The 22,131-nt window shown below is 58.3% G+C and overlaps 2 protein-coding genes across 7 annotated transcripts; one reads left to right on the top strand and one right to left on the bottom strand.

The window, feature by feature from the left end:
• Positions 1-334: 334 nt before the first annotated feature.
• Positions 335-21,977, bottom strand: OTOP2 (otopetrin 2). 5 transcript variants are annotated; one of them, XM_070560032.1, is made up of 9 exons: positions 21,800-21,977; positions 16,625-16,840; positions 7,939-8,115; positions 7,330-7,675; positions 6,539-6,675; positions 5,299-5,357; positions 4,700-4,833; positions 2,226-3,112; positions 335-867 (listed from the first exon to the last, which is right to left on the bottom strand). In XM_070560032.1, the coding sequence occupies exons 4-9, from the start codon at positions 7,640-7,642 to the stop codon at positions 697-699; spliced, it is 1,701 nt and encodes a 566-aa protein (XP_070416133.1). In that variant the 5' UTR covers positions 7,643-7,675; positions 7,939-8,115; positions 16,625-16,840; positions 21,800-21,977; the 3' UTR covers positions 335-696. The 5 variants fall into 5 exon arrangements, with proteins under 5 accessions (XP_070416133.1, XP_070416131.1, XP_008511446.1 ...); XM_070560030.1 differs by having other exon boundaries at positions 2,226-3,115; XM_008513224.2 differs by lacking the exons at positions 16,625-16,840; positions 21,800-21,977 and adding an exon at positions 8,391-8,631 and having other exon boundaries at positions 2,226-3,115.
• USH1G (USH1 protein network component sans) lies at positions 8,888-15,631 on the top strand. Of its 2 annotated transcripts, XM_008513226.2 has the most exons (3): positions 8,888-9,348; positions 11,555-12,772; positions 13,795-15,631. In XM_008513226.2, exons 1-3 carry the CDS (start codon positions 9,185-9,187, stop codon positions 13,796-13,798), a joined length of 1,386 nt encoding a protein of 461 aa, XP_008511448.1. In that variant the 5' UTR covers positions 8,888-9,184; the 3' UTR covers positions 13,799-15,631. The 2 variants fall into 2 exon arrangements, with proteins under 2 accessions (XP_008511448.1, XP_008511449.1); XM_008513227.2 differs by lacking the exon at positions 13,795-15,631 and having other exon boundaries at positions 9,040-9,348; positions 11,555-12,776.
• Positions 21,978-22,131: the final 154 nt, after the last annotated feature.

Genomic DNA, 22,131 nt, shown 5'->3' on the forward strand with positions numbered 1-22,131 from the left:
AAGGCTCTGGCTATTTAGCTGTGTGACCTTGGGCAAGTCTCAGTTTCTTTCTTTGTAAAATGGTAGTTGAACTAGGTCACTCCTTCCTAACCTTTTGTGCAAGAAGGAACCCATAAAACATGCATATGTCACTTAAGGATAAAGGGAAGAGGAAGTGGCTCCCTGGGTACTCTGCCCGGCCCCTCCCAGCCACCCAGGCTCTGGTCTGTAACTCAGACTTGGCTCACCCACTGAAAGGCTTGAGACCTGAAAATCCAGGGACCCTTCCAACTCTGATCCCCAAGATCCTCTGCTGTGATCATTTCAGATGGGGCAGCTGAGACAAGAAGTGGGGGACAGTGGGCAGACTGCAGGTTTATTGGTTCTCAGCTCCAGGCAGCAGGGCTGGCCACAGGGCTGGGATTAGGGGTGGAGCTGGACCACGGACACTTCCAGATCCTGGTCCTAAAAGTGCTGCAGGGAGAGGTGTCCGTCCCTGGTCGCCTCACGCCCCAGGGTCATGTTGGGGTGGATGGGCATGTCCTGATTGTGATTTAAAAACCCGTCCTGGAAAAATAACTTCTGTGAAAATCCCACTCTGGGGCCAGAGGACAATGGGTGGCAATGTGGCACAGTGACTGCCAGCCTGGGGCTCATTCCCGAGGGTCTCTGGGTGCGCACATGAGCCGAGGGCCCCCCATGTCTCTGTCGGGGGCTTCAGGATAGTACGTAGACCTCCAGGAGGCTGGAGACAGCATGCATCCGGTAGAAGATGCCGAAAGGCAGGCAGATGTTGACAATGGCTGCCCAGAGGGAGTAGCCGTAGAAGTCCACCTCCACAGTATTGCTGAAGTGAGGGCGGGCCCCGAAGGCAGGCATGATCCACAGCTGTGGGGAGAGAGGGGGCGTCAGGACCGGGCAGGACTGGCACCTGCAGCTCATTTCTGTTGCCTTTGCTGGGGAGCAACGAAGTTTGCTCCCAGCCCTCTACTTTGGTGGATAGCGAGGGCTCCGTGTTGCTTAGTGGGGACTTCCAGCATCTCGGGCGGGGCCTGGCACTCACTAAGGAGCTCAAGAAATGTGGCCAAGTGAGCTTGCCCACCCCCAGGCCAGAGCTCCCCTGTGATCACATCTCCCCCCCTGTTAGTAAGACGGGGGTGGGGGGGGAAGAGGTTTCAACAGATGACTTGAGAATTTGGTACAAATGGCTAAATCAGCAGTTCTTTCCTGGAGAGACGTGTGCAGGGTGGCGGTGGAATCAGGCCCAGGGCAGGGGGTCAGGATCCAGCCAGAAGGCCACCCCACCCAGCCCTTTATGAGCTCCCTGCTCCAGCTCCATCCCCACTCCCTGCCCCATTCCCAGGTCTGGGAGGAGGTTGAACCCGGAATCCTGCTTCATCTCTGCTCTGAGCTCAGAAGGTTCTGGTGTGGGGTATGGGCAAAGAACAAAGACTTCTAGGCTAGCCCCACCCTCCCAACCCTAATTAACTGCATCTTTGGGCAAATCACAGCCCCTCTCTGAGCCTGTTTCTATCCTTTAAAATGAAGGAGTCGGAGCTGATCCAGGAACGGATACCTGGAGCAAAAATAGCCTACCCAAAGGTGACTTTCAGCCTTTGGATGGGGCCTCGGCAGGAAGTGAAGTCTCTATTGGGTGAAGACTGTTGCTATACAGAGGAGTTTCTCTTAGTAAGGGGCTCTGCTAAATCACTGGGGAGTGGGCTGCGGGGATGCAGGGCGGGGGCATTGTGGACGCTCCCCCTCCCGGCCAGCCTGCCACTGTACTCGGCTGACAGACCACTCACACTTACTGGTGAGCTCCGCTCTGCTGCTTGCTACTTCCTGATGCTGCTCCAATTATTCTGAGAAGCAGACTGGTCACAAGTTCTGGGGAGCAGTCACACCTCCCACCCGGCGGTGAGGGCCCCTCCCTCCACATCAGCTCTCACAGCTCCCTCTCACCTCTGCCCAGCCCCCATGTCAGCACTCCCCGGGACCCCTCCAGCTCCATCCACTGCCTAGATGCCAGAATGCTGGGATTTCATTCTCTCTATGAGCCCTGAGATGCTGCTGGCTTGGGGGCTGCACCCGACCCTCTCTGAACCCGCTCATTTCCTAGAGAGCCATAAGATTCTCCAGTGGGCTGGGGGACAAGACAGAGACAGCCAAGAAAGTAAAGCGAAAGAGCATCTTTCCTTGGCCTTCTCTTTCTCCCAGCCCACCCCCATCTCCCCCTAGTTACTCACAATGATGTTGCACAGCAGGAGAAACAGAGAAATATCCTTCAGGCACCGGCGTCTCCAGTGGCCCTCGGGTGCCAAGATGATGGCCACTGCTTCCGGAGGGCCTGCTGGGCTGGAGCCAGCCAACGTAGGGGTGGGTGGGCAGGAGGGCAGGGTATGGAGGGCATCCAGGTTTGCAAAGGTGAGGCCGTGGCAGGGCTCCTTGTGGGGCGTATCATGAGGCTCGGCCCCAGGCGGGCCCCGGTGGAGGCTCTCGATGATGAACACATTCTGGAAGACGTGCTGGGCAATCATGAGCAGAGCGTGGGCTAAGTTGAGTGCCCCCAGCAGGTCCCTGGGTGTGCCCGCTACCACGGCCACAATGGAGTAGTAGGAAATGGCATACTGGCCCAGGGCGGCACCCATCAGTAGGGCCACATCCAGGGTGCGCGTGGGGTTCTTATGGTGGTCCATGGCCCGGCGGTCAAAACGGTAGATGATGGAGCCACTCAGGCTGACCAAGGTCATGAGCCCCAGACAGGCGATGTTGAAGCTGTAGTACATGACCAGGGCCTGCTGGGTGCGCCCCTCCTCCCCACTCACTTGGACCTCGTAGATAATGAAGATGGCCAGCCCCACCACGAAGAGTATCAGGCCCAGGATTGGGCCGGCAAAAAAGGTTTCCCGGAAGAGGCTGACCCGCGATGGGCTGTGGCCGTGGCCGTGGCCGTGGCCGTGGGTGGAGGAGGACAGCAGCCTGCCCACGTTCTTCCACATGACGTAGAGCATGGTGGAGGCAAAGAGGCTGTACTCGATGTTGAAGGGATACAGGTAGAAGTAACCCTGCTGGAAGATCTGGCAGACGGCCGTGTTGCAGGAGCAGTCCTCTCCGACCTGGCTGCCCGCACGCTCTGCTGTGGAGACAGGCACAGAGCTGCGCTGCCCCTTGCCTTCTTGGAGGCACCCCGTCTGAAGAGCCTCACCCCTAGACTGTGACCCTTGTAAGGGCAGAGTCTCGGCCATATTCACCACTACATCCCATTCACCTACACGGGGCCCGGCATGTTCATCCATGCCGTAAGTTTTTATTGAGCGCCTACTGTATGCCAGAGATTGTGGGACACGTCGGTAAACAATAGCCAGTGCTCAATCAAAAAGAAAATCTGAACTGCAGAACTGCCTACTTCATCCCATTCCATTCCCTCAGGAAAACACTCCCCACCCTCCCACCCCCAGTAATGACCCGTGGGTCCCTGAGATAGGCGAGGTTCTGGTCCTGATAGAAGGTGCCCCTCGTGGGAAGCCCTGCGGCTCAAGCTTCCTCGCAGCTCTCCCCAGCCTCTGACTCAGCTCAGAAAGTGGCTGCTGTGGCCAGGTCTCAACCATGACCTCCTGTCCCTTCAGTTTGTACCACACCGATAGGAATCTTGTCCTGCCCCAGAGCATGCTTTTTGGCTTGCCACGGACCTTGGCAAACATCTCTTTTGAGCCCCAGAACCATCCCAGCTGGTTCTGCAGATGAAGAAACTGAGGCTCAATGAGGTAAAGCGTCTTGTGACGGCAGAGCTAACGCGAACGACCTGACTCCCAACCCCGGGGCAGGTACGCTCCAGCATGCCTCTCTGCGCCCCCATGGCTCCAGCAAATTAAATTGTTCACCTTCCCAGGTTGGTTTTAACCATTCTCAGGAGCCCTCTCTATGTGCAAGGTGGCCCTTTATCAGTCCTGCTGGGCTGGGTTCTCCAAGAGGACTAGGACCATGTTTTCTGTTCCTGGACTCTCCCATACTGGGTGTGCATGTGTCTTCAGATGAAGCCCAGATGGACTTAGTCATCTAGTCTGGCCCTGGCTAGCGGAGGGCCCTAGAGATGTCCAGAAAACTAGAGCCAGGGGGACTGTGGACCCCATTCTTCTCCAGTATAGCATATTGGTTAAAAGCAAAGATGGGTTCTAGTTCTCCAGTGTCAAGCTCTGTGACCCTGGGCAAGCTACTTAGCCTCTCTCTGCCTTCGTTTCTGCATTTGTAAAATGTAAAATCTCATAGGGAATTTGTGAGGCTCAAAGAAGAGAGAGTGTTCAAGACACTTAGCACAGCGCCTGACATATCGAGCTCAGTGAATCGTCACTACTGTCATCGTGAGTATTATTTCTAGCCTCTCTCTGCCAGGCTTTCCCATCAGATCCCATGCTTCCACCATCGAGCCACCATGCTACCCCCCTTGCCCTCTCTCTAGCTTGGTCACCCTTGCCCTTTCATTCTGGAGCCCGAGTCCCTGCCTTGGTGGGATGGAGACCTGGACAGTGGGGCCAAGGCTGCATCCTCCAGGATGAGAAGATGCCCCTGATACTCTTCCTCCTGGGTCACTTACACCTATCTTCTCCAGAGTCAGAGCCTGGAGCAGGAGAAGGGCACAGAGACTGACTCTACAAACCCTCAGAGCACCCAGCCCAAGGCCTGGGAGTCACAGGACCAGGATTAATCTGAAGTGGGCACTCACGGTCAGGAGCGAGGCGGCTGTGGCTGGTGTTGCTGTGAGAACTGCTGTCGGAGTGGGCCTGGTGCACAGATTCATCCACCACGGCTGCCATCCAGATGGCCAGATTGGTGGCGAGCGTGAACATGAGACCACACCTGTTTGAAGAGGGACAGCAAAGAGGCCCGGGAGTCTGGCTTATCTTGGGTCCCTGGCAAGGTGGAGAACTGGGGAGCTATAGTGGGAGATGGTGCTGAAAAGCGAGAGAGCAGTCGGGCCCTGTGTGAACAGGGAAGCTGAGTTTGGAAGGAACATTTAGCCTGGCTGGGATGCCACCCGGGACACCAGGTGGTGTCCAGGGGCTCAGGCCATTTCTGCTCCCTCTCCTAGAGGAAAGAACATATAATGCATTATACAACCCGCTCCATCAAAGCACATGCAGGTGGATGTGTGGGCACACACACAACACACACGGAGAACAGGGTGGTGGAAATCAGGTTGACAAAGCAAAGGGGCCTTGGCTGAAAGTCCACCCAGGGGGCAGAAAGAGGACCCATGCGTTCGTCTCTCATGCAAGGAAAGCAGTGGCATCATGGACGTGGAACTGTGGAACAGGAACTCACCGGGTCAGATCCAGGTGGACGTGAATACAGTCCTTAGCAGAGACCCAGAGAAAGTAAGTCTGTGTTGAGAGAGAGTGGTGAGGTCGCTTACGACGCAGACGGGCATCCACAGTGCCCACGTCCGCGCCCAGCAGTACGTTCTCTCTACCTCAAGAGCCCTCATACTAAGTTCTTGAGTTTATTTTAGCTTTACAAAACGAGATGGCAAACTTTCTCTCTTTCTATTCTCTGGAACAATTCGCATAAAATAGTACTCTCTTCTTTAAAAGTTGGCGAGATATCAACTGTAAACTCCCTGGTTTTGATGTTTTTTGCTTTTTGCGGGGTAGAGGTCAAGTAATTTTGATTGCCTAGTTATTATTCTTGGGAGCAAGGCCAGCCTTAGGCTAGGTCTTGTCCAAAGTAGAAAGAGTCTCTGGTGACCTCTCACCTCTCTTTGGCAACATCTCCTGCCCATCCTCATCCTTTGCTGCCCTGTAGGGCCTCACCTCATCTGGCTGCCAACAAATCTTTGCTATGGTATTTGTTGATGTGGGGGTATTTATATTTTCATTTTGCCTGAGTATTCTTCTAACCCATAAAATGTGAGATTAAAACTATATTAATACCAAAGTCATAAATGTGTTGCATTGTGGAAAGCTGGCAGCAGGGGTGATATCTCAGGAGAGGGAACCATACATGTGGTCATCCTGGTCATGGTACAGGGCTGGGGTCTGTTCTGGTCTTACATAAGATCAGTCCTGCCTAGCTCCATCAGAAGTCTCTCAAAGTGTTATTTATGAAACAGATAAAAAAATACATGTTTGAACTTGTTTGAAAAATCCCAGGTCCAGGATAAGCTATTTCCTGAACAAGTACATAGGGGCCATGGGTGAGGCCAGACCACTTACGCCCACAGCGGGACCTGGGGCTGAGACTAATGCCTTCTACGGGCACCCAGGGTGGGCAGGCCATGTTCTAGGAGACAGGGCAGCTGCCACAACTCACACCTCCTAGGTGTCAACTACTGGCACTGCTCAGGTTGGAATGAAATCGCAGGACCCCTAAGTAGGAGCTCACATTTGGATATTACTTCATTTCCAAGTGCTCCCAGATTTATGGACTCATATGATCCCCACTACACTCCTAGCCCCACCTTATTTGTTTGCTCAGAGTAGAAGAGGAGCGGAACTCAGGTCTCCTGAGCCATGCCAGGTGTTGGCTCCTTTCCACTACACTCAAGGACACTCCTCTCACCCACCTGGATGATGACAAACAGAGCCTGGATGAGGGGGTGGAGTATCTTGATGGCTGACTGGCACTCAAAGAAACTGGAGTAGTAGCCGGTCTTGAAGACATCCATGATGAGAGTGCAGATCCCAAACAGCACCAGCCCACCTGGGAATGAGGGGTGGTGTTGGGGAGTCAGAGAAATGGGAGAGAAGGTTTATACATCTGAGAGCGGATGGCTAGATGGGTGGGTAGTTGGATGGTTGGGTGGATGGATGGATGAATGGGGTAGGTGAGAGGATAGATGGATGGATGGATGGATGGATGGATAGGTGGATGGATAGGTGAGTGGATGGATGGTTTGGTGGATAGGTGGATAGGTGGGTGATAGATGGATGGATAGGTGGATCGGTGAATGGATGGATTGAAAGATGAATGGGTGGAAGGAAGGAAGAGTATATGATTGAGAGGGTGGGTGGATGGATGTCCTACTGAGCTACCATCTCTTTGGGGCTGCATAGATAAAGGGAAGGGCCCAAGATGGGCTATCATCTGTTTTCAGCTCTCCATCAAAGGCTCTCTCGTGATCCCCCCTTTTCAATCTTTAGACAGGGCAAAGAAGTTCCCTTCCATCCCTCCTCCAAAACTCTTTCCCTTCCTTTTCTCCAACTGCAGCCCACCTCACCCTCACTCACATCTAGTCCTCTAGTCCTCTGGGGGGAACTTCTCTCCCCTCTACCTTGACGTGCGCTCAGTGATTCCTCCAAGAGCTCCAGCCTCCAGCCTGGCCCACCCCACCTCCGCCCCCACCTCTCCTGGCACCTCGGAGCCAGATGGGGCCGGCGTGCGCGTCCCGGTAGGGGACCGCTTCAGGGCAGCGCACGGTGCGGAGGACGTAGAAGAGGATCCAGAGCGCGGCCAGCAGCATCATGGTGGTGAGTAGAGCGAACACGTCGGTGTCATACACCGCCACCTTGTTGAAGGCGCCACCGCTGATGAGCGTGCAGGCGAGGAGCAGCACGTTCACGGCCAGCAGCACCGACAGCAGGCGGCCGCCCTTCTTCCACACCTCGCGGGGGCCTGCCCGCGGCGCCGGCGGGCTCTCGGTGGGGCCGGGGGCCAGCTCCTCGGACATGGCAGTGGCGACTGGAGGAGGTTGAAGGGGTCACTGTGGGGGAGGAGCCGACAGGACCCCAGGTCAGCCTTCGGGGTCTTATCCCGAAGATCTGGGGACGGGAAGTTTCTAGCTCGGAGGATGGAGGATGGAGGATGGAGCTGCGGGGGTGGAGGAGGCGCGGAGAGGGAAGGGAAAAGCCAGCCCTGCGGGTCTCGCCCCCGACGGGGGAATAGGAGAAGCGGCGGTAGCCTCGTCGGACCCCGTCCACGGTCCCCACTCCCCAAATCCCTCTGCCTTCTGGCCCGGGGACCCACCTGGCTGGGCCGGGAGCCCGCGCTGAGCTGGGGGTCAGAGGGCGGCGAGCGTTTCCTCTCTCCCACGCCGGGCTGGACGGGCGCTTTATACCGGGCAGGGCAGGGTGATTTACAGCCGCGGGAGCTCAGCTCCATAAACCTCTCAGTCCCACTCACATGATCCATCTTTTCTCCGAGCTGAATTTAGGGAAGAGCGCGCGGGAGCCAGATAAGGTGAGATTTATATTTACCCTTTAAGAGGCACCCCCTCCCTCGCCGCCCTGTCACCTGGCGCGGCCCAGCTCGGGCGCGGCCCCGCACTGCGGCACCCAGAGGGCACCCCGCAGCCTGCGCCCACCGCGCCCTGGCGTCCCGAGATCTAGGCCACCCAGAGCCCCGAGAGCTGATGCTCAATAGACACCTCAAGGGCCCGCAGGCACCCGACGCTCTCCCAGCCCTGGAGCGTCCTATACCTCTGTGCTCCTCTGTTGCAGCCCCAAGATCGGGACCCTAGTGCCCCTTTTCCTGACACCCTCGCAGTGACCGAAGTTCCCTCTTCCTCTATCCCTCCCCACTGTCCTCTGCTCCGCTGGATGCTGCGAAGGCGGTCCTGGGTACGAAGTTCCCCAGCTGCGCCCCGAGTCCGCTCCCGGTCTTCTAGCGCCCCCTGCTGGAGCGCGGCTTCCCCAGCCCGCGCGAGCGGCGGCGGACCCGGCAGCCGCGTCCAACTCGCTGTCTGGCGGGCAGTCCTCAGACCTTTCTTAGGCCCACTGCCCTAGGGGTAAGGACTGCCCTCAGACACCTCTGCCCAGCCCTTGGCCCGTTCCCTTGACGGGTGGAGACATCTGGAGGCGCAGCGTTGGGGCTCTAGTGAGGATAGACCCTGAACTCTTCCCAGACTGGGCCTCATGGGGCGGGGCGCTGGAGTGGGCACCTTTGGAGCGAGAGCAGGGCCTTGCGTGGGTCATCTCTGTGCGCTTGGGAGCAGGGTGTTTAGGACCCAGGGGCAGCCTGGGGGCGGCTCCCTGGGCAGCGGGAGACACCCCCCCACACCCCTCCCTCCCCGCCCGCCTGGAGAGCGGCTCAGATGTCCTCGTAGCGGCGGCTCTGGAGCTCTGCATCCTCCGTCTGCGGCAGCGGGGGCTGGCGGCCCCGGCCCCTGCCCAGGCCCCTCCCCCAACCCCATGCCTCAGCCCTAACCCCTCCGCCCTCCCCCGCGGAGGGCATTTCCCCGTGCCCCCTGCCCGCCCCGTCCAAGTCAGGCGCCATGAATGACCAGTACCACCGGGCGGCCCGGGACGGCTATCTGGAGCTCCTCAAAGAGGCCACCAGGAAGGAGCTGAACGCCCCCGACGAGGATGGCATGACCCCCACCCTCTGGGCTGCCTACCATGGCAACCTGGAGTCGCTGCGCCTCATCGTGAGCCGCGGGTGAGTACCCCTCTCTCCCCCATGGAGCCCAGCAGGGGAGGGCAAAGAGAGTCTCTGGGCTGCTCCAGGCCCCTGAGATGGCCCGCCCCCCAGACTCCATGGCATCTGTTTCCCCCCTCGTCTCAGGCGCCCTCTTCCCAACCCACAGACCCTAAGATGGGACCTTGGAGCCTGGCAGTCGTGGGAGGGGGACACAAGCTGAGGCGTGTGACACTTGTGACCTGGATGTGGGGCCAGGAGGGGAGGGACTGGGATTTGGGTGTCCTTGATTGTGGGAGGGGCTGCAGAGGGTAAGGTGGGAGAGGTCTCTTGAAGGGGCACCTGGAAGCAAGAGTGTAGAGCAGAGTGAGGATGGGAGAGAAGGGCGGAGCCTCAGAGCAGCCTGAGTGGGGCTAGGAAAGGAGAAGCTCTTCACTGCCCACCCCACAGCCTGGGATCCCAAGTGCTCTCCAGCCAGCGCCCACCCCTCCCCCCAGGCTGGCTCCCACAGCTCTCTCCCCGCTCATGCCTAGGATTGATGGGCGCTGTCCACAGTACCAAATGTCACTGGGTTCAGCCACCCCATTAACTCCCTCTGTGCCCCTCCCCCACCGCAGGCCCCTTCACCCTTCCTTTGGAGTTGTCTAGGGGAGCAGTGGGTAGAGTCCAGGTGTCAGGGCCAGGGAAGGGGTTTGGAGGTAGCCGTTGAAGAATGCAGGATCCAAGGCCACTGACGTGGTCTCCCCAGGGCTGAATGACACTATGGACAACTCCCCCAGCCCCAGCAGTCTTATAAAGAGAAGTCCGGTTGAACTGGATGCCAAGATGGCCTGGACAGGGAAAAGGAGTGGAAGAGATGCCCCGGGAGGGTTAATGTGAACATCTCAGGCCCTGGGAAATCATGGTGGAGTGGAAGGCGCCTGGCTGGCCCTGGTGACTGGTGCTGGCCTGTGGCCTGAGCATGTGGTGGGTGGGGAACCCCCCTTGCCCTCCCTCCAGCAGCAGCCTCCAAGACCAGGCAGCTGAGCCATTTCCAAGAAGCCAAGACTGGCCCCTACCCATGCCAAGAGGACATACAGTGATCTTGCCATCCTGCCCCTGCCTCAGAGCCATTCGTGGAGGAGGGGAAGAGGGTGCCCCCTCCGTGCACCAAATCCCCAACTCCTATAGGGGGCAAGTGTTGGTGTTTGATGGGGTGTGGGTCAGATGCTGAACTGCTCCTTCTCACACTGTCCTGCAGGATTTGGCGACCAGTAGGGCAAGTGAGGAGGAGGTTGTGGGGGGAGCTCTTGAGACAAGGGGGCGATTCTTCCTCCCGCCCTGTGGAGTGGCCTCATGGCCTCATTAGCGCTGGGCAGAGGCGCTGAGCTAGGCCTCTGAGGGAGGGGAGAGCTTGGAGGAGCCAACAGGAGCATGCCCAAGGGGGCATGGTCTGGTGGGGAGGGTGTTGGAGTGTCCCGGGTGGGTCCCCTGCACAAGCCCAAGCCTGCCTGCCTCAGAGGGGTCCCAAAGATGGGGCAGCTGGGGGAGGGAGAAGTGGCTGGGCTGTGGTGCAGACTTCCCTCCTCCTCCCCACCAGTCCTGGCTGCCCCCACGCTCCCCTCCGGGCCCAGGCCAAGATCTGACACCTGCTCTCGCACAGGCCTTGCCAGGCCTGGCCCTGCTCCCTGCAGACATGGCCGTGCCCGCTGACACGCAGGCACATACCCTAACACACACTCACCCAGGGCTCAGGCCCAGCATACACCAAACTCTCCTCCTTTTTTAGGGTCACTCCTGCACATGCAGCCACACTCACCACCAGGCCTGCCTAGAGACCCAGACTCGGCCTGGCCCACCACCTCTCGGGGCCATCTCCCCGCTGGGCCCCATGAATAATTCACTCCTTTCTCTCTGGGCATCAAATATTAATCCCCTGAGATTCCCAGCACTCAGTTCTCTTGGGGAAAGCCCCGCCCTGGCCCCGCCTTCTCTGTCGCCCCACCCCCTGCAAGCCTGGAGCCATCCCCCCAACCCCGAAACGCAGGTGCTCACTCTAGGTCCGTCTGGTGGCTCAGGGCTGCGTGTCTCCTGGACTCAGAGGAGGGATCTCAGGCGCTCAGGTCCCTCTGGTGTGCCTGTGGGGAAGCTCCACCAGGCTGGGAGCTCCCCACACCTGCGGCCACTGCCGATTACCTGCTTGAGCTTGGGACGGCTCATCACCACCCACCACGTGTCCTCCTTGCAGGGGTGACCCGGACAAGTGTGACATCTGGGGTAACACGCCGCTGCACCTGGCAGCTTCCAATGGCCACCTGCACTGCCTCTCCTTCCTGGTGTCCTTCGGGGCCAACATCTGGTGCCTGGACAACGACTACCACACGCCGCTGGACATGGCAGCCATGAAGGGCCACATGGAGTGCGTGCGCTACCTGGACTCCATCGCGGCCAAGCAGAGCAGCCTCAACCCCAAACTGGTGGGCAAGCTGAAGGACAAGGCCTTCCGCGAGGCGGAGCGGCGCATCCGCGAGTGCGCCAAGCTGCAGCGCAAGCACCACGAGCGCATGGAGCGGCGCTACCGGCGCGAGCTGGCCGAGCGGTCCGACACGCTCAGCTTCTCCAGCCTCACGTCCAGCACCCTGAGCCGCCAGCTGCAGCATCTGGCGCTGGGCAGCCACCTGCCCTACTCGCAGGCCACGCTGCACGGCACCACCAGGGGCAAGACCAAGATCCAGCGGAAACTAGAGCGGCGCAAGCAAGGCGGCGAGGGCACCTTCAAGATCTCGGAGGACGGCCGCAAGAGCGTGCGCTCGCTCTCGGGCCTGCAGCTGGGCAGCGACGTGATGTTCGTGCGCCAGGGCACCTACGCCAACCCCAAGGAGTGGGGCCGCTCCCCGCTCAGGGACATGTTCCTCTCCGACGAGGACAGCGTCTCCCGTGCCACACTGGCGGCCGAGCCGGCCCACTCGGAGGTCAGCACCGACTCAGGCCACGACTCCCTGTTTACCCGCCCCGGCCTGGGCACCATGGTTTTCCGCAGAAACTACTTGAGCAGCGGGCTGCACGGGCTGGGCCGCGAGGATGCCGCGCTGGACGGCGCGGGCACGCCGCGGGGTCGGCTGCAGAGCTCCCCCAGCCTGGACGACGACAGCCTGGGCAGTGCCAACAGCCTGCAGGACCGCAGCTGCGGGGAGGAGCTGCCCTGGGACGAGCTGGACTTGGGCCTGGATGAGGACCTGGAGCCCGAGACGAGCCCGCTGGACACCTTCCTGGCCTCCCTACACATGGAAGACTTCGCCTCCCTCCTGCGGCAGGAGAAGATCGACCTCGAGGCGCTGATGCTGTGCTCGGACCTCGACCTCCGCAGCATCAGCGTCCCCCTGGGGCCCCGCAAGAAGATCCTGGGGGCCGTGCGAAGGCGGAGACAGGCGCTGGAGCGCCCGCCCGTCCTGGAGGACACAGAGCTGTGAGTGCCCAGAGTCTTGGGGGGATGGGAAGAAAGGGGTTGGAAGGCGGTGTGTGTGTGTGTGCGTGTGCATGCGCGTGTGTGTGTCTGTCTTTTCAGGGGTGGGAGGGAGGATGATACCATGTTTCATAAAATTGAAGTCACCATCAATTACAAGAGGCCCTACTTATTGTATTTACCCCCAGTTCAGAAAAAGGAACTGCCAGTTTACATGGCTGAGGTAAAATGCACCTCGATTTTGGAGATATCAAAATGTGGAAAACGGGTGGATGAGGTACAGTAGTGGTAATAACCACAGCTGGGATGTTTTGAGCCCTCCCACCTCCTGGGTACTGGAGATGCCCTTGTTCGTGTCCCCTCATTTAATCCTCCTGAACTCCCATGTGCAGAGGCAGTTTCATCCCCATTTTACAGGTGAGCAAGTGGAGGCTCAGCGGGTTAGAGTAGCTCACCCAAGGTGCTGCTGTTTGCTGCAGAGCTGGGCTTGATCCCTGGTCTGTGTGGCTCTAGGGCCTGAGGCCAAGGTGACTACCCTGGGATGGGGGGTGTGGCAGCCAGCTGTCTCCCCAGTTGCCTGAGCCCTCAAGGCAGATGTTGTACCTGCTGGTCTCTGAACCCTGTAACCAGGAACATGAGCAAATGCTCTCAACAGGGCCAACAGCGGCCTTGGAGGGCAGAGTTGTCACGTTCGAGAAGCCATCGTGGGAAGCTCAAGGCTGCTGCCACACTGGCCGTGCTGTTGGCCCGTCCCTGCTCTGACCCTCCCTCAGGGCATCCCACAAGCCCAGCAAATCCTGCTGCCTGCTTTTGGTGTTGATAACCTTTACCCTGCATGGCCCGGCAGGGGTGGTGTGGGGAGGCAGTCTGGGTTAGAGTTTGGGGGATGGGGAGGGCACCCCTAGGCCGGTGTCCCCATCCCTGACCATCAGCCTGCCCAGAGAGGGTAGGTGAAAATGATCCTAGTTTAAAATGATGTCTCGAGGGCCCTTATCTGAGGTCTGTTTCTGTCTCTTTCTCCACAGATAACCCGGGGCTCCTTTCTCCAGACCAAAATGAATTGCAAGTTGCCACAACCCACAGTGGGGCCACAAGGTCCTCAGTCGCCAGCCCTGCAGCCCCCCAGCCCTTCCCAGGAGCAAGGACCACATGGGTCATCTCCCTTGAAAGCCTGTCCACAGCCTGCGGCAGAGGGTGTGGCCTGGAGGCACCCCGAAGGGCAAGAGAGCATCGTAGAACGTCAATTCTGAGGGGTCTTGAAGCCCCTGAGCCACTCCCATCCCGGTGGCCCTAAAGGACATGTGGATTTGTGGAAGGCCAGCCCCAGAGGAAGGGCAGGGCCACTGGGACCCTGGAGACTAGACGACGTGCCCATTAGAGCTGATGAGAGTGTGTATATGGCAGGGGGTGGGTGCGGCCTGTCCCAGGGGCCGTTGTCTCTCTTCGTCCCTCCTCTGAGGATCCTGTTGTGTGCTCAGGCTGGAGACTTGCTCATTTCCTACATTTTTGTGAAGGGAAGAGTTTTGGCTGCCTCCCCTCTGCCCATACACCCCAGAGAGGAGGTCCCCAACTAGACTCTTCAGCCAAATGCCCTGACTTTAGTCCCCACCCCGCCCCAAGCACAGCCAGCCCCCTTTTCCTTCTCCCACTGGCCTTGCCGTGGAGTTCGAGTGCCAGGCTGGGGCTGGTGGGGGTGACTGGTACCCCCTGGGCTCACCCTGGGGCGGGGCCCAGCCTGCCTCTGCCTTCCCACCCTGTCCTTCTCTATCCTCCCTCTGCTTGGTTGTGCAGCCTGGCCCCCTAGGGAGCCCAGAGGGTCAGGACAATAGATGCAAGGTGCTAGAGCAACCGGCTGCAGTATTACGGCGCCCAGGCCTGGCAGGCGTTCTCTTGGCTGGAGGAGAAAGCCAGCTGCCTTAGAGTTGCCCAGGCCCAAGACAGGTGGAGACTAGGTGTGGCTGGGTGTCCACCCTACTACGGGCAAGTCCTGCCAGGTGGACACTGTGGGAGCCTGAGGATGTGGACAGTCTAAACTGCAGATTGTCCCCAGGGCCCCAGGGCTCTGTGCCTGTGTGTGTCTGTGTTGAGGTTGGCTGGTGGATTTCCCTCGAGGTCTGGAAGAGGTGGGCACTGAATGGTTCTGCATGGATAGTGGGTAAGCAAGAGCTCAGCGTGTGTCCCTGCTCTGTGATGGTGGTGACACCAGGGGAAAGGCCAGCCCAAGAGGGTCCTCAAACTTGTGTCCTTAGCTCTACAGTCAGACTGAGGTCACAGATGTGGGAGAGTCACTCAGGAGCCCGCACAGACGTGTGTGCACAGACACATCCCCACGCAGTTGTGCTCTTCCTCCTCTGTCAGCAACGGACCCGCATCCCTGACCTTCAGCTTGGGAAGCAGCTGCTGCCGGGAGCACTGCCGCAGCCCCCAGCTCCTTGCTGGGCCCCCCTGGCTGGGGCAGGGGGAAGACAACCCCTGAAGAATGCCACAGGCCTCCCTCTAATGTGTCTGTCTGTGTGTGGGCCTCCCTCCACACACATGCCCAGAGCTGGCGGTGATGGAGGTGGTCCCTGTTCCCACTCTGAGGACTTGGCTGCCCACCACTGCCACCCTGTGCCCACCCTATTCTTCTCCCTGCCCTCTGGGCCTGGGCCTGGGTCTGGGGCCCCCCAAGTGCCGACTCCACCTTCTTGGAGCCCCACGTGCTGAACTTTCTCTCCTGTTCTCTGTTCACGCACCGCCTCAGCCCCTCCCGGTTTTCCCTGTGCCGGGGTGGGGTGGGCTCCGAGATTCTCACCACTGTACAACGCCCCCCTCCCGCAGGCTCATTATCACTTTTGTAGAGAACGTTCTGCATCATTGTCATGCCTGTGTCTTGTTCTTTAGTCATTTGGAGGTGGGAGAGGGGAGGGGTGAAGAGAGCAAGAGGGTGGGGTGGGGGAGAGGAGAGTCTGTACCTGTGAGGATTTGGTCCTATTCCTTGGAGCAGTCCTGGGATGGATGGTTGGCACGTCGCTCCACCCCCACCCCGTGTATCTCTGCAGGGCCTTCCCTCATCCCCGGGCCTTCACTCCGTTCTCTCTGGGCCCAGAATTTGGAGCTGATGGAGAGGGAGGATTCAGAAGCACTGGGACAGGAAGACCTCTAGCAGCTGAGGGAGGAGGGTGATCCAGGCTCCAGCCCTGTTCCCGGGGCCTGCAGCTGCTGAGGGCAGGACGACGCTTTCCCCTTTCCCACTGGAGCCTGCTTGGGCTTCTCCAGACATGGGCAGCAGCTGTACCCCAGGAGGCTGCCACCCATCACCCAGGCCCCATGAGCTCTGATCTCAAGGCCCCGGCCCGCTCCTGGGAGGCCTCCAGTGGGGTCTTCGTTTCCCTCACCACCCAGACAGCTCTTGGGGCAGCCTTCTTTGGAAACCTCCTTTCTCCCAGGGGTTAGGCTTTCCCTTAAGCTGCAGGACAATGGGCTCTGTTTTCTCAGTCAAGTCTGGGAGAGGACCCGGGGGTCATTTTGTTCCGTTCTCTAAGGATGCTGGGCCAAGTGCTTCTGCCAAGGGGAGTTCAAGACAGCCCCCTCCCTCCAGTCTCAGTCGGAAAGCTCCGCAAGACCTCAGTGAAGGAAGGTTGCCTAGCAACCATCTAGGGGATCCAGGCTACCTTCTTCCACTTTGCAGATGGAGACACTGAGGCTTACCGAGAGGAAGCTCTAGACCCAGAACCCAGGCCTGACCGCTGCTCCCCTGTCCGCACACTCAGGCTGCCACCGCGGCCAACAGGACGCCGAGATTCTGCCTTTGGATGCTCCACGGGGTTCGTCCGCCCTGCGACCCCTACTGGCCATCCTGGTCATTGCACCTACCTCCCGAAAGACCCGCCAGTCCTGGCGCTGCTGGTCCGGGCATGGACATGGGGGTGAGGACTCGCAAGGACTGGACAGAGAGCGGATGGGAGCTTCAGCGCGGAGGCGGAGACTAACCGGAAGCACTGGGGGCGGGGGTCTCCATGGGTCGGTGTGGCTGGAGCCTGGAAGGCTGGGGTGCCAGGAGCAGGTGCGGCTCCAGGAAGACTGAGGGCGCTTTAAACACAGCGAAGGGAAGAATTTTACACGGTAGAGACTCAACTTTCTCGACTCATTCCCCTAAAAATTTAGATCGAGATTAGGGCGGTTCTAAAAGGTTAGAATAATCAATGGCTTTTAGCCTTTGGGGATTAAAATCTGATAATATGGAGACTTTCCCTAGAAAAATGCACATCGGGCACGCACACTCATATGCAATTTTGCTCATAATTCTAGGCAGCTCATGGAGGCTGAGACATCCAGGGATCCCAGACTAAGAAGCTTTAGTTAGAGTGCTGTGAAGTTGCATCATAAATGAGATTACCGATTTGATGGGGGGGGGGCGTAGGGGTGGGGGGGGTGGAGTGAATCAGAGGCAGGAAGGGCCACCAGTCATGTGGAGCAATATTCTCATTTTATAGATGAGGCAACTGAGGCCAGAGGGCACGGGGCTGGCTGAAGGTCGCAGAGCAGCCAAGTGGGCAAAGTAGCACTAGGTCTCCCTATGCCTTCCCTGGTGCCAGCTGCCTCCTGTCCCCATGTTAGACCAGTCGGGACAGCACATCATCCCTGTCTGCCCAGCTCACGCCTGTGTCACCTTCTCCGAGAGAGGCCTGGGTTGTGCCTGAGGTAGCAGGACTCAGCAGCCAGCCAGATGTGGGTAGTAAAACTGGCCCCGCCCCCTCCTAGCTGTGTGGCCTTGGGTAAGTTACCCAGCCTCTCTGAGTCTGTTTCTTCATCTGTAAAATAGGTATTATAATTTATTATACTAACAGTGTTAACTCCACAGGTCGTTAGGAGGGTGAAATGATAATGCATGCAGAGCACTTAGCACGCTGCCCCATAATCAGCACACATCACTTAGTAATGGTCATGGTTGTTGGTGGCCTGAGACAGGCCATGGGGTACTCACTGAATTTGTGGCCTCGGTCACCCAGTAGGTGAGACCTAGGCAGTCCCAGGGAGCAGTCCTGCTTTTCTGACGCCCAGTGAGAGTGAGCCCCGGCTCCAGCATCACTGGCTCCTGGAAGCGGCACTGGGGCCATCCTCACCTGACCAGCAGGGGGCGTTGACAATCCAGCTAGTGGCAAAGGAGAGGTCAGCTAGCCAAGGATGGGCCACCCTCCACTGGTGTTCCTGGGGTGCCCAAGGACCTGAGCTTCTTTTCTGGAGGGGGAGCCGTAGACCCACTGGCCCGGGCCCCCATTATGCCACTGTCTGGACTTCAGAATTTCTCAAAAGCTTTCTGTCCTCCTGTGAAGTCGGCAGGTGAGGGGTGCTAGCCTCACTCCAGAGATGAGGAGATTGAGTGTCAGAGAGGTTTTGTGAAGTTCCTAAGGCCCCTAAGTTAAGAAACGTTCAGGTCCCTGGCCTGGTCCCTTTAGCCACCCCCATCCCCAGAGGGGTAAGCTATCAATTACCGAGAGCTTATAAGGCGTCAGGAGCTTATGTTAAGCACTTTACGTCCGTTTAACACAATAAAACCACAATCCTCTAAAACAAGGACTATATTATCATTATTATCCCCATTTTACAGGTGGGGAAACAGAGGGTCGAAGCAGTGATGTGACTTGCCCAAGGTCACAGAGCTATTAGGTGGATGACACATTGACACATCGTGATACTGAAACCCGTGTGCCTCGCCATAGCGCTGTATTGGCCCCCAGGCACTTGTACCCTTCCCTGGGGATTGTCTTTGGTCTTGGGTCCCCTTGACCTGAGCATGCCTGGTCCTGGGCAGGTGCTGGACTCAGCCTGAGGTGGGATGGGGCATGCTGGCAGCTTCAGCAGCCCGAGCGCATGGTCTGACCCACCTGCCCCGGGAGGCTGGCCTGAGAGAGACCAGGTCGGGTCATGGGGCCACTGGGCAGGATAATGGGGGGCTGTTTGGGAGGGTAAAATCTTCATGTCTTGAGCCTGCCAAGATGGGGGAGTAGGCCTGCAGAAGCATTTCATCCCAACCAGAGTGTGCCTGTCTCCCTTTCTGCCGTCCTGTCTCTCGGTCTCTCCTTGTCCCATTTCCCCCTGTAACACTGGGACTCCCGGTCAGTCTCTCTCCCTCTCTTTCTGCCCTCTCTCCGGGCCTCGGTCTCTCTTGGCATCTTCCATGTAATAAACATATTTGGTAACTGCTCCTGGTTCTTGACACAGAGCTCCTAAAACCCTTGTAATTTCCTCAGTGATGGGGGTGACAGGAGCATGTTACACAGAACTCCTAAATCGGTCTGAGTGTCCTGGGTGATCGGAGTGTCTTTTGTTCCAGTGAAGCGACTCTTGGTGGGCTTCTGGATAGCTTCAGGATTGGGGCTGGTCACCAGAAAGACCAAGCCGTGATTAGAAGCTTAGACCTTTCAGCCCCACCCCCCATCCTTTGGGGGACTACCTCAGGGTAGTCAGTGTCAGCACTGAATCGAATTAGAGGACACCCAGCTGGTGTCTGCAGAGTTGGAGAACTGGTTTCGGTGTGGGCGAGGAAACCCCACACATTTGGTGTCAGAAGGGTTGTGAGTAGAGGAATGGTTTTCTTGTAGTGTCTCTCTCTCAGTCTCTGTCTCCCAACATGTTCAGGCTCCCTGATCCTCTCCCCATCTCTGTCCCAGTGCCTGTCCCAGGCTGAGCAGGAACCCTGTAGCCCAGCCTCTCCTTCGAGGCCCCTCCTTTCCTCACTCCACACCTCACCCCCTAGCCATCCCTGAGGCACCTCCAGGGAACCTGAGGGTTCCCCGGAACCCAGTGTGAAAACCACTGAAGTAATGCCTGAACTACATGGGAAGCACAGCGTCTGAAGACCTGGGTTCAAATTCCAGACCTGCCACAGCGTAGCAGTGCCCTTGGTCAGGTCAAGTCTGTGTTTCTTCCTCTGCGAAGTGGATGTGAAGTTGCCCTCCAGATGGGGTTATGGTGAGACTCACCCCAGAGAACACGTGACCCGACAGGGCCCTAGCAGGCGTGCAGCACAGGTCTCCACACTGGTCTGTTCTCCCGTCAACACAGCAATGGCAACACTCAGTGTGGCCCGGGCACTTCGGGCATCTTATTCCCTTAGTCTCCAGCACTGCTGTTATTCCTGTTTTTCAAACGAGGAAACTGAAGCACAGAGATGTCTGTAAAACGTGCCCAAGCTCACACGGCTGAGAGGTGGTGGAGCCAAAGCTGAAACCCGGACACGCTGGCTCCTGGCTGCGCCATGTCTCATCGTGATGGTGAGCATTCATTGAGCGCCTGCTGTATGTCGGCTCCTTCCGTCTGTGATTTCAGTGGATCCTCATGACGGTCTCATTTACTAATGACAGGGGACTAGTAAACTCGTCTGACAGAGGAGAAAACCGAGACTTGAGGACACTGGGTCTTTGCTCGGGTCACAGCACCAGTAAGAGCATAAACGGGGCCTGACTCGTCGTCGGGCTGACTCTCCATAGCTGTGCCCCGGCCTGGCTGCCTCTCATCGCCCCATTTCCTCCAAGAAGGTGGAGGGCAGCGAGCCCTCCCCAAGTTTCTTTTGCTGAATGACTACTTGATGGGGTTTGGAGCCTGAGGTGGGGGAACTTCGGGGAGTCCATTCAGAGCCGCCAATGCCTGGTCTTTAGAGAAAGGCCCTTGGGGCGGGCCGGTGTGGTGGGCCCTGTAAGCCCCAGGGAGCTGTCAATCAAGGCCGTTTCCACCCTGGCTCTCTCTGGTTTCTGCATTCCACGGGCCCAGGGGGCTCTGCCTGGGCAAGGGTTCTGGGGGCTGCAGGACCCTCTCACACCTGGGAAGTTGCCCTACTGGACCCTGAACAGTAGCTGGTGGGAGCCCTGGTGCAGGGGCAGGGGACTTTCTCAGGGAGGAGACGGGGTGGGGGCAGCAGCATTTGCTGGCCGTCTGACCCCTGACCCCTGACCCCCGTTTCACTGCTCTGCGGGGGCTCTGTCTACCCCACAGAATCAACTACCCCTCGCAGCACTGTCTCGTCAAGTCTCACAACAGCCGTCTGAGATGGGCCTGGATGGGGAGGGGTTGGCGGGCACCAGCCAGGCCTGGGCATCCCTGAGCTTGTGGCAGAGAGAAGTGACGTGCTGGGTTGTCCCCACACTCCCCTTTCCACGATCACCATGCCTTCTGAGCAGCCTGTGCAGCATCGCAGAGCAGAAGTGGCAGGAGTCATTATGCCCCTGAACCCCAGCCCTTACACATACACACACACACACACACACACACGGAAAACCATGAGCAAGGAGTGGGAAAGAGAGGGAGCGAGCACGTTCAGGCCCTCTTCTCACTGGAAATGGAAACTATTTTCTACCATCGTTATCGATACCAATATGTGTTAGATTTAAATCATATCAATATTCAACATAACAATAATGTTATAATTACAATAACACAAGGAATGGCATTAGTGGTAATTCTATCTACCATAAGCACTTGCCCTACGGTGGTCCGTTGATATCCAGAGCACAGAAAATATCTCGCTGCGCTCTCCAGAGCTCCAGTAAGGTAGGTAGTATCACCCTCATCCACTGCAAATCACCTTCTCAGAAAACCGAGGCTCAGAGAGGTCAAGCAACTTACCTAAGGTCAAACAGCAAGGACTGGCACCTGAGTGTGTCTGAGTCCAGAGCCCTGCTCTAGACACTGTTCTTGGCTTCCTCTACACTGTGCAAGAATCACGGCCCTCACTGCCCTTCCAGCCCTGGCACTGGCCCCACCAGGCCCAACACACATGCTTCAGGCGAATTCACACCCTAGAGTCACTCACATACATTGGACTGTGGTGTGACCTGACGCAGGAGGAGGGACCAGGTGACACTTGGAATGACCTCACCAGTAAGGAGTCTGGGTTGCTACCAGCTCCAGCCTTGGGTTTTCAAGGACCTAACTTGCTGTGAGACTTGGAGCGATGGCCTGGGCCTCAGCAGGGTCCCCACCGGCTCAAGGCTGGCCCCCTTTTCCTCACCTCTCTCACTCCCTGTCCAGCCCCTCTGGGCCATCACCAACCTGGGTTTGTCCCTGCAGAGCGGCTGGCAGCCTGGAAAGGTGTGATGGAGTCTGAGGCAGGTCAGGGGTCGGGTCCTTGGAGGCGAGGCGGATGCTGAGATGCCCCGTTGATGGGGCCCTGCCCTGCTGGAGCCAGGGGAGCTCGGGTGCCAGTTCCAATCTCAGCTGACCAAGGTCTGAGCCAGAGGCCAGGCCACTTTTCCCCCAGCTCACTCAGCCCCACCCCTGTGAATAATGCCGCTTGCCTCACGGAGCCGGGCCTCACCGGGCTTTGAAGATTTGGGGGGTGACACGAATGGGTGGAAGACAGGAGGGCTGAAGATGGGCCACCG

This window comes from Equus przewalskii, chromosome 10 (assembly GCF_037783145.1).
Source record: "Equus przewalskii isolate Varuska chromosome 10, EquPr2, whole genome shotgun sequence".
Lineage (NCBI taxonomy): Eukaryota > Metazoa > Chordata > Mammalia > Perissodactyla > Equidae > Equus > Equus przewalskii.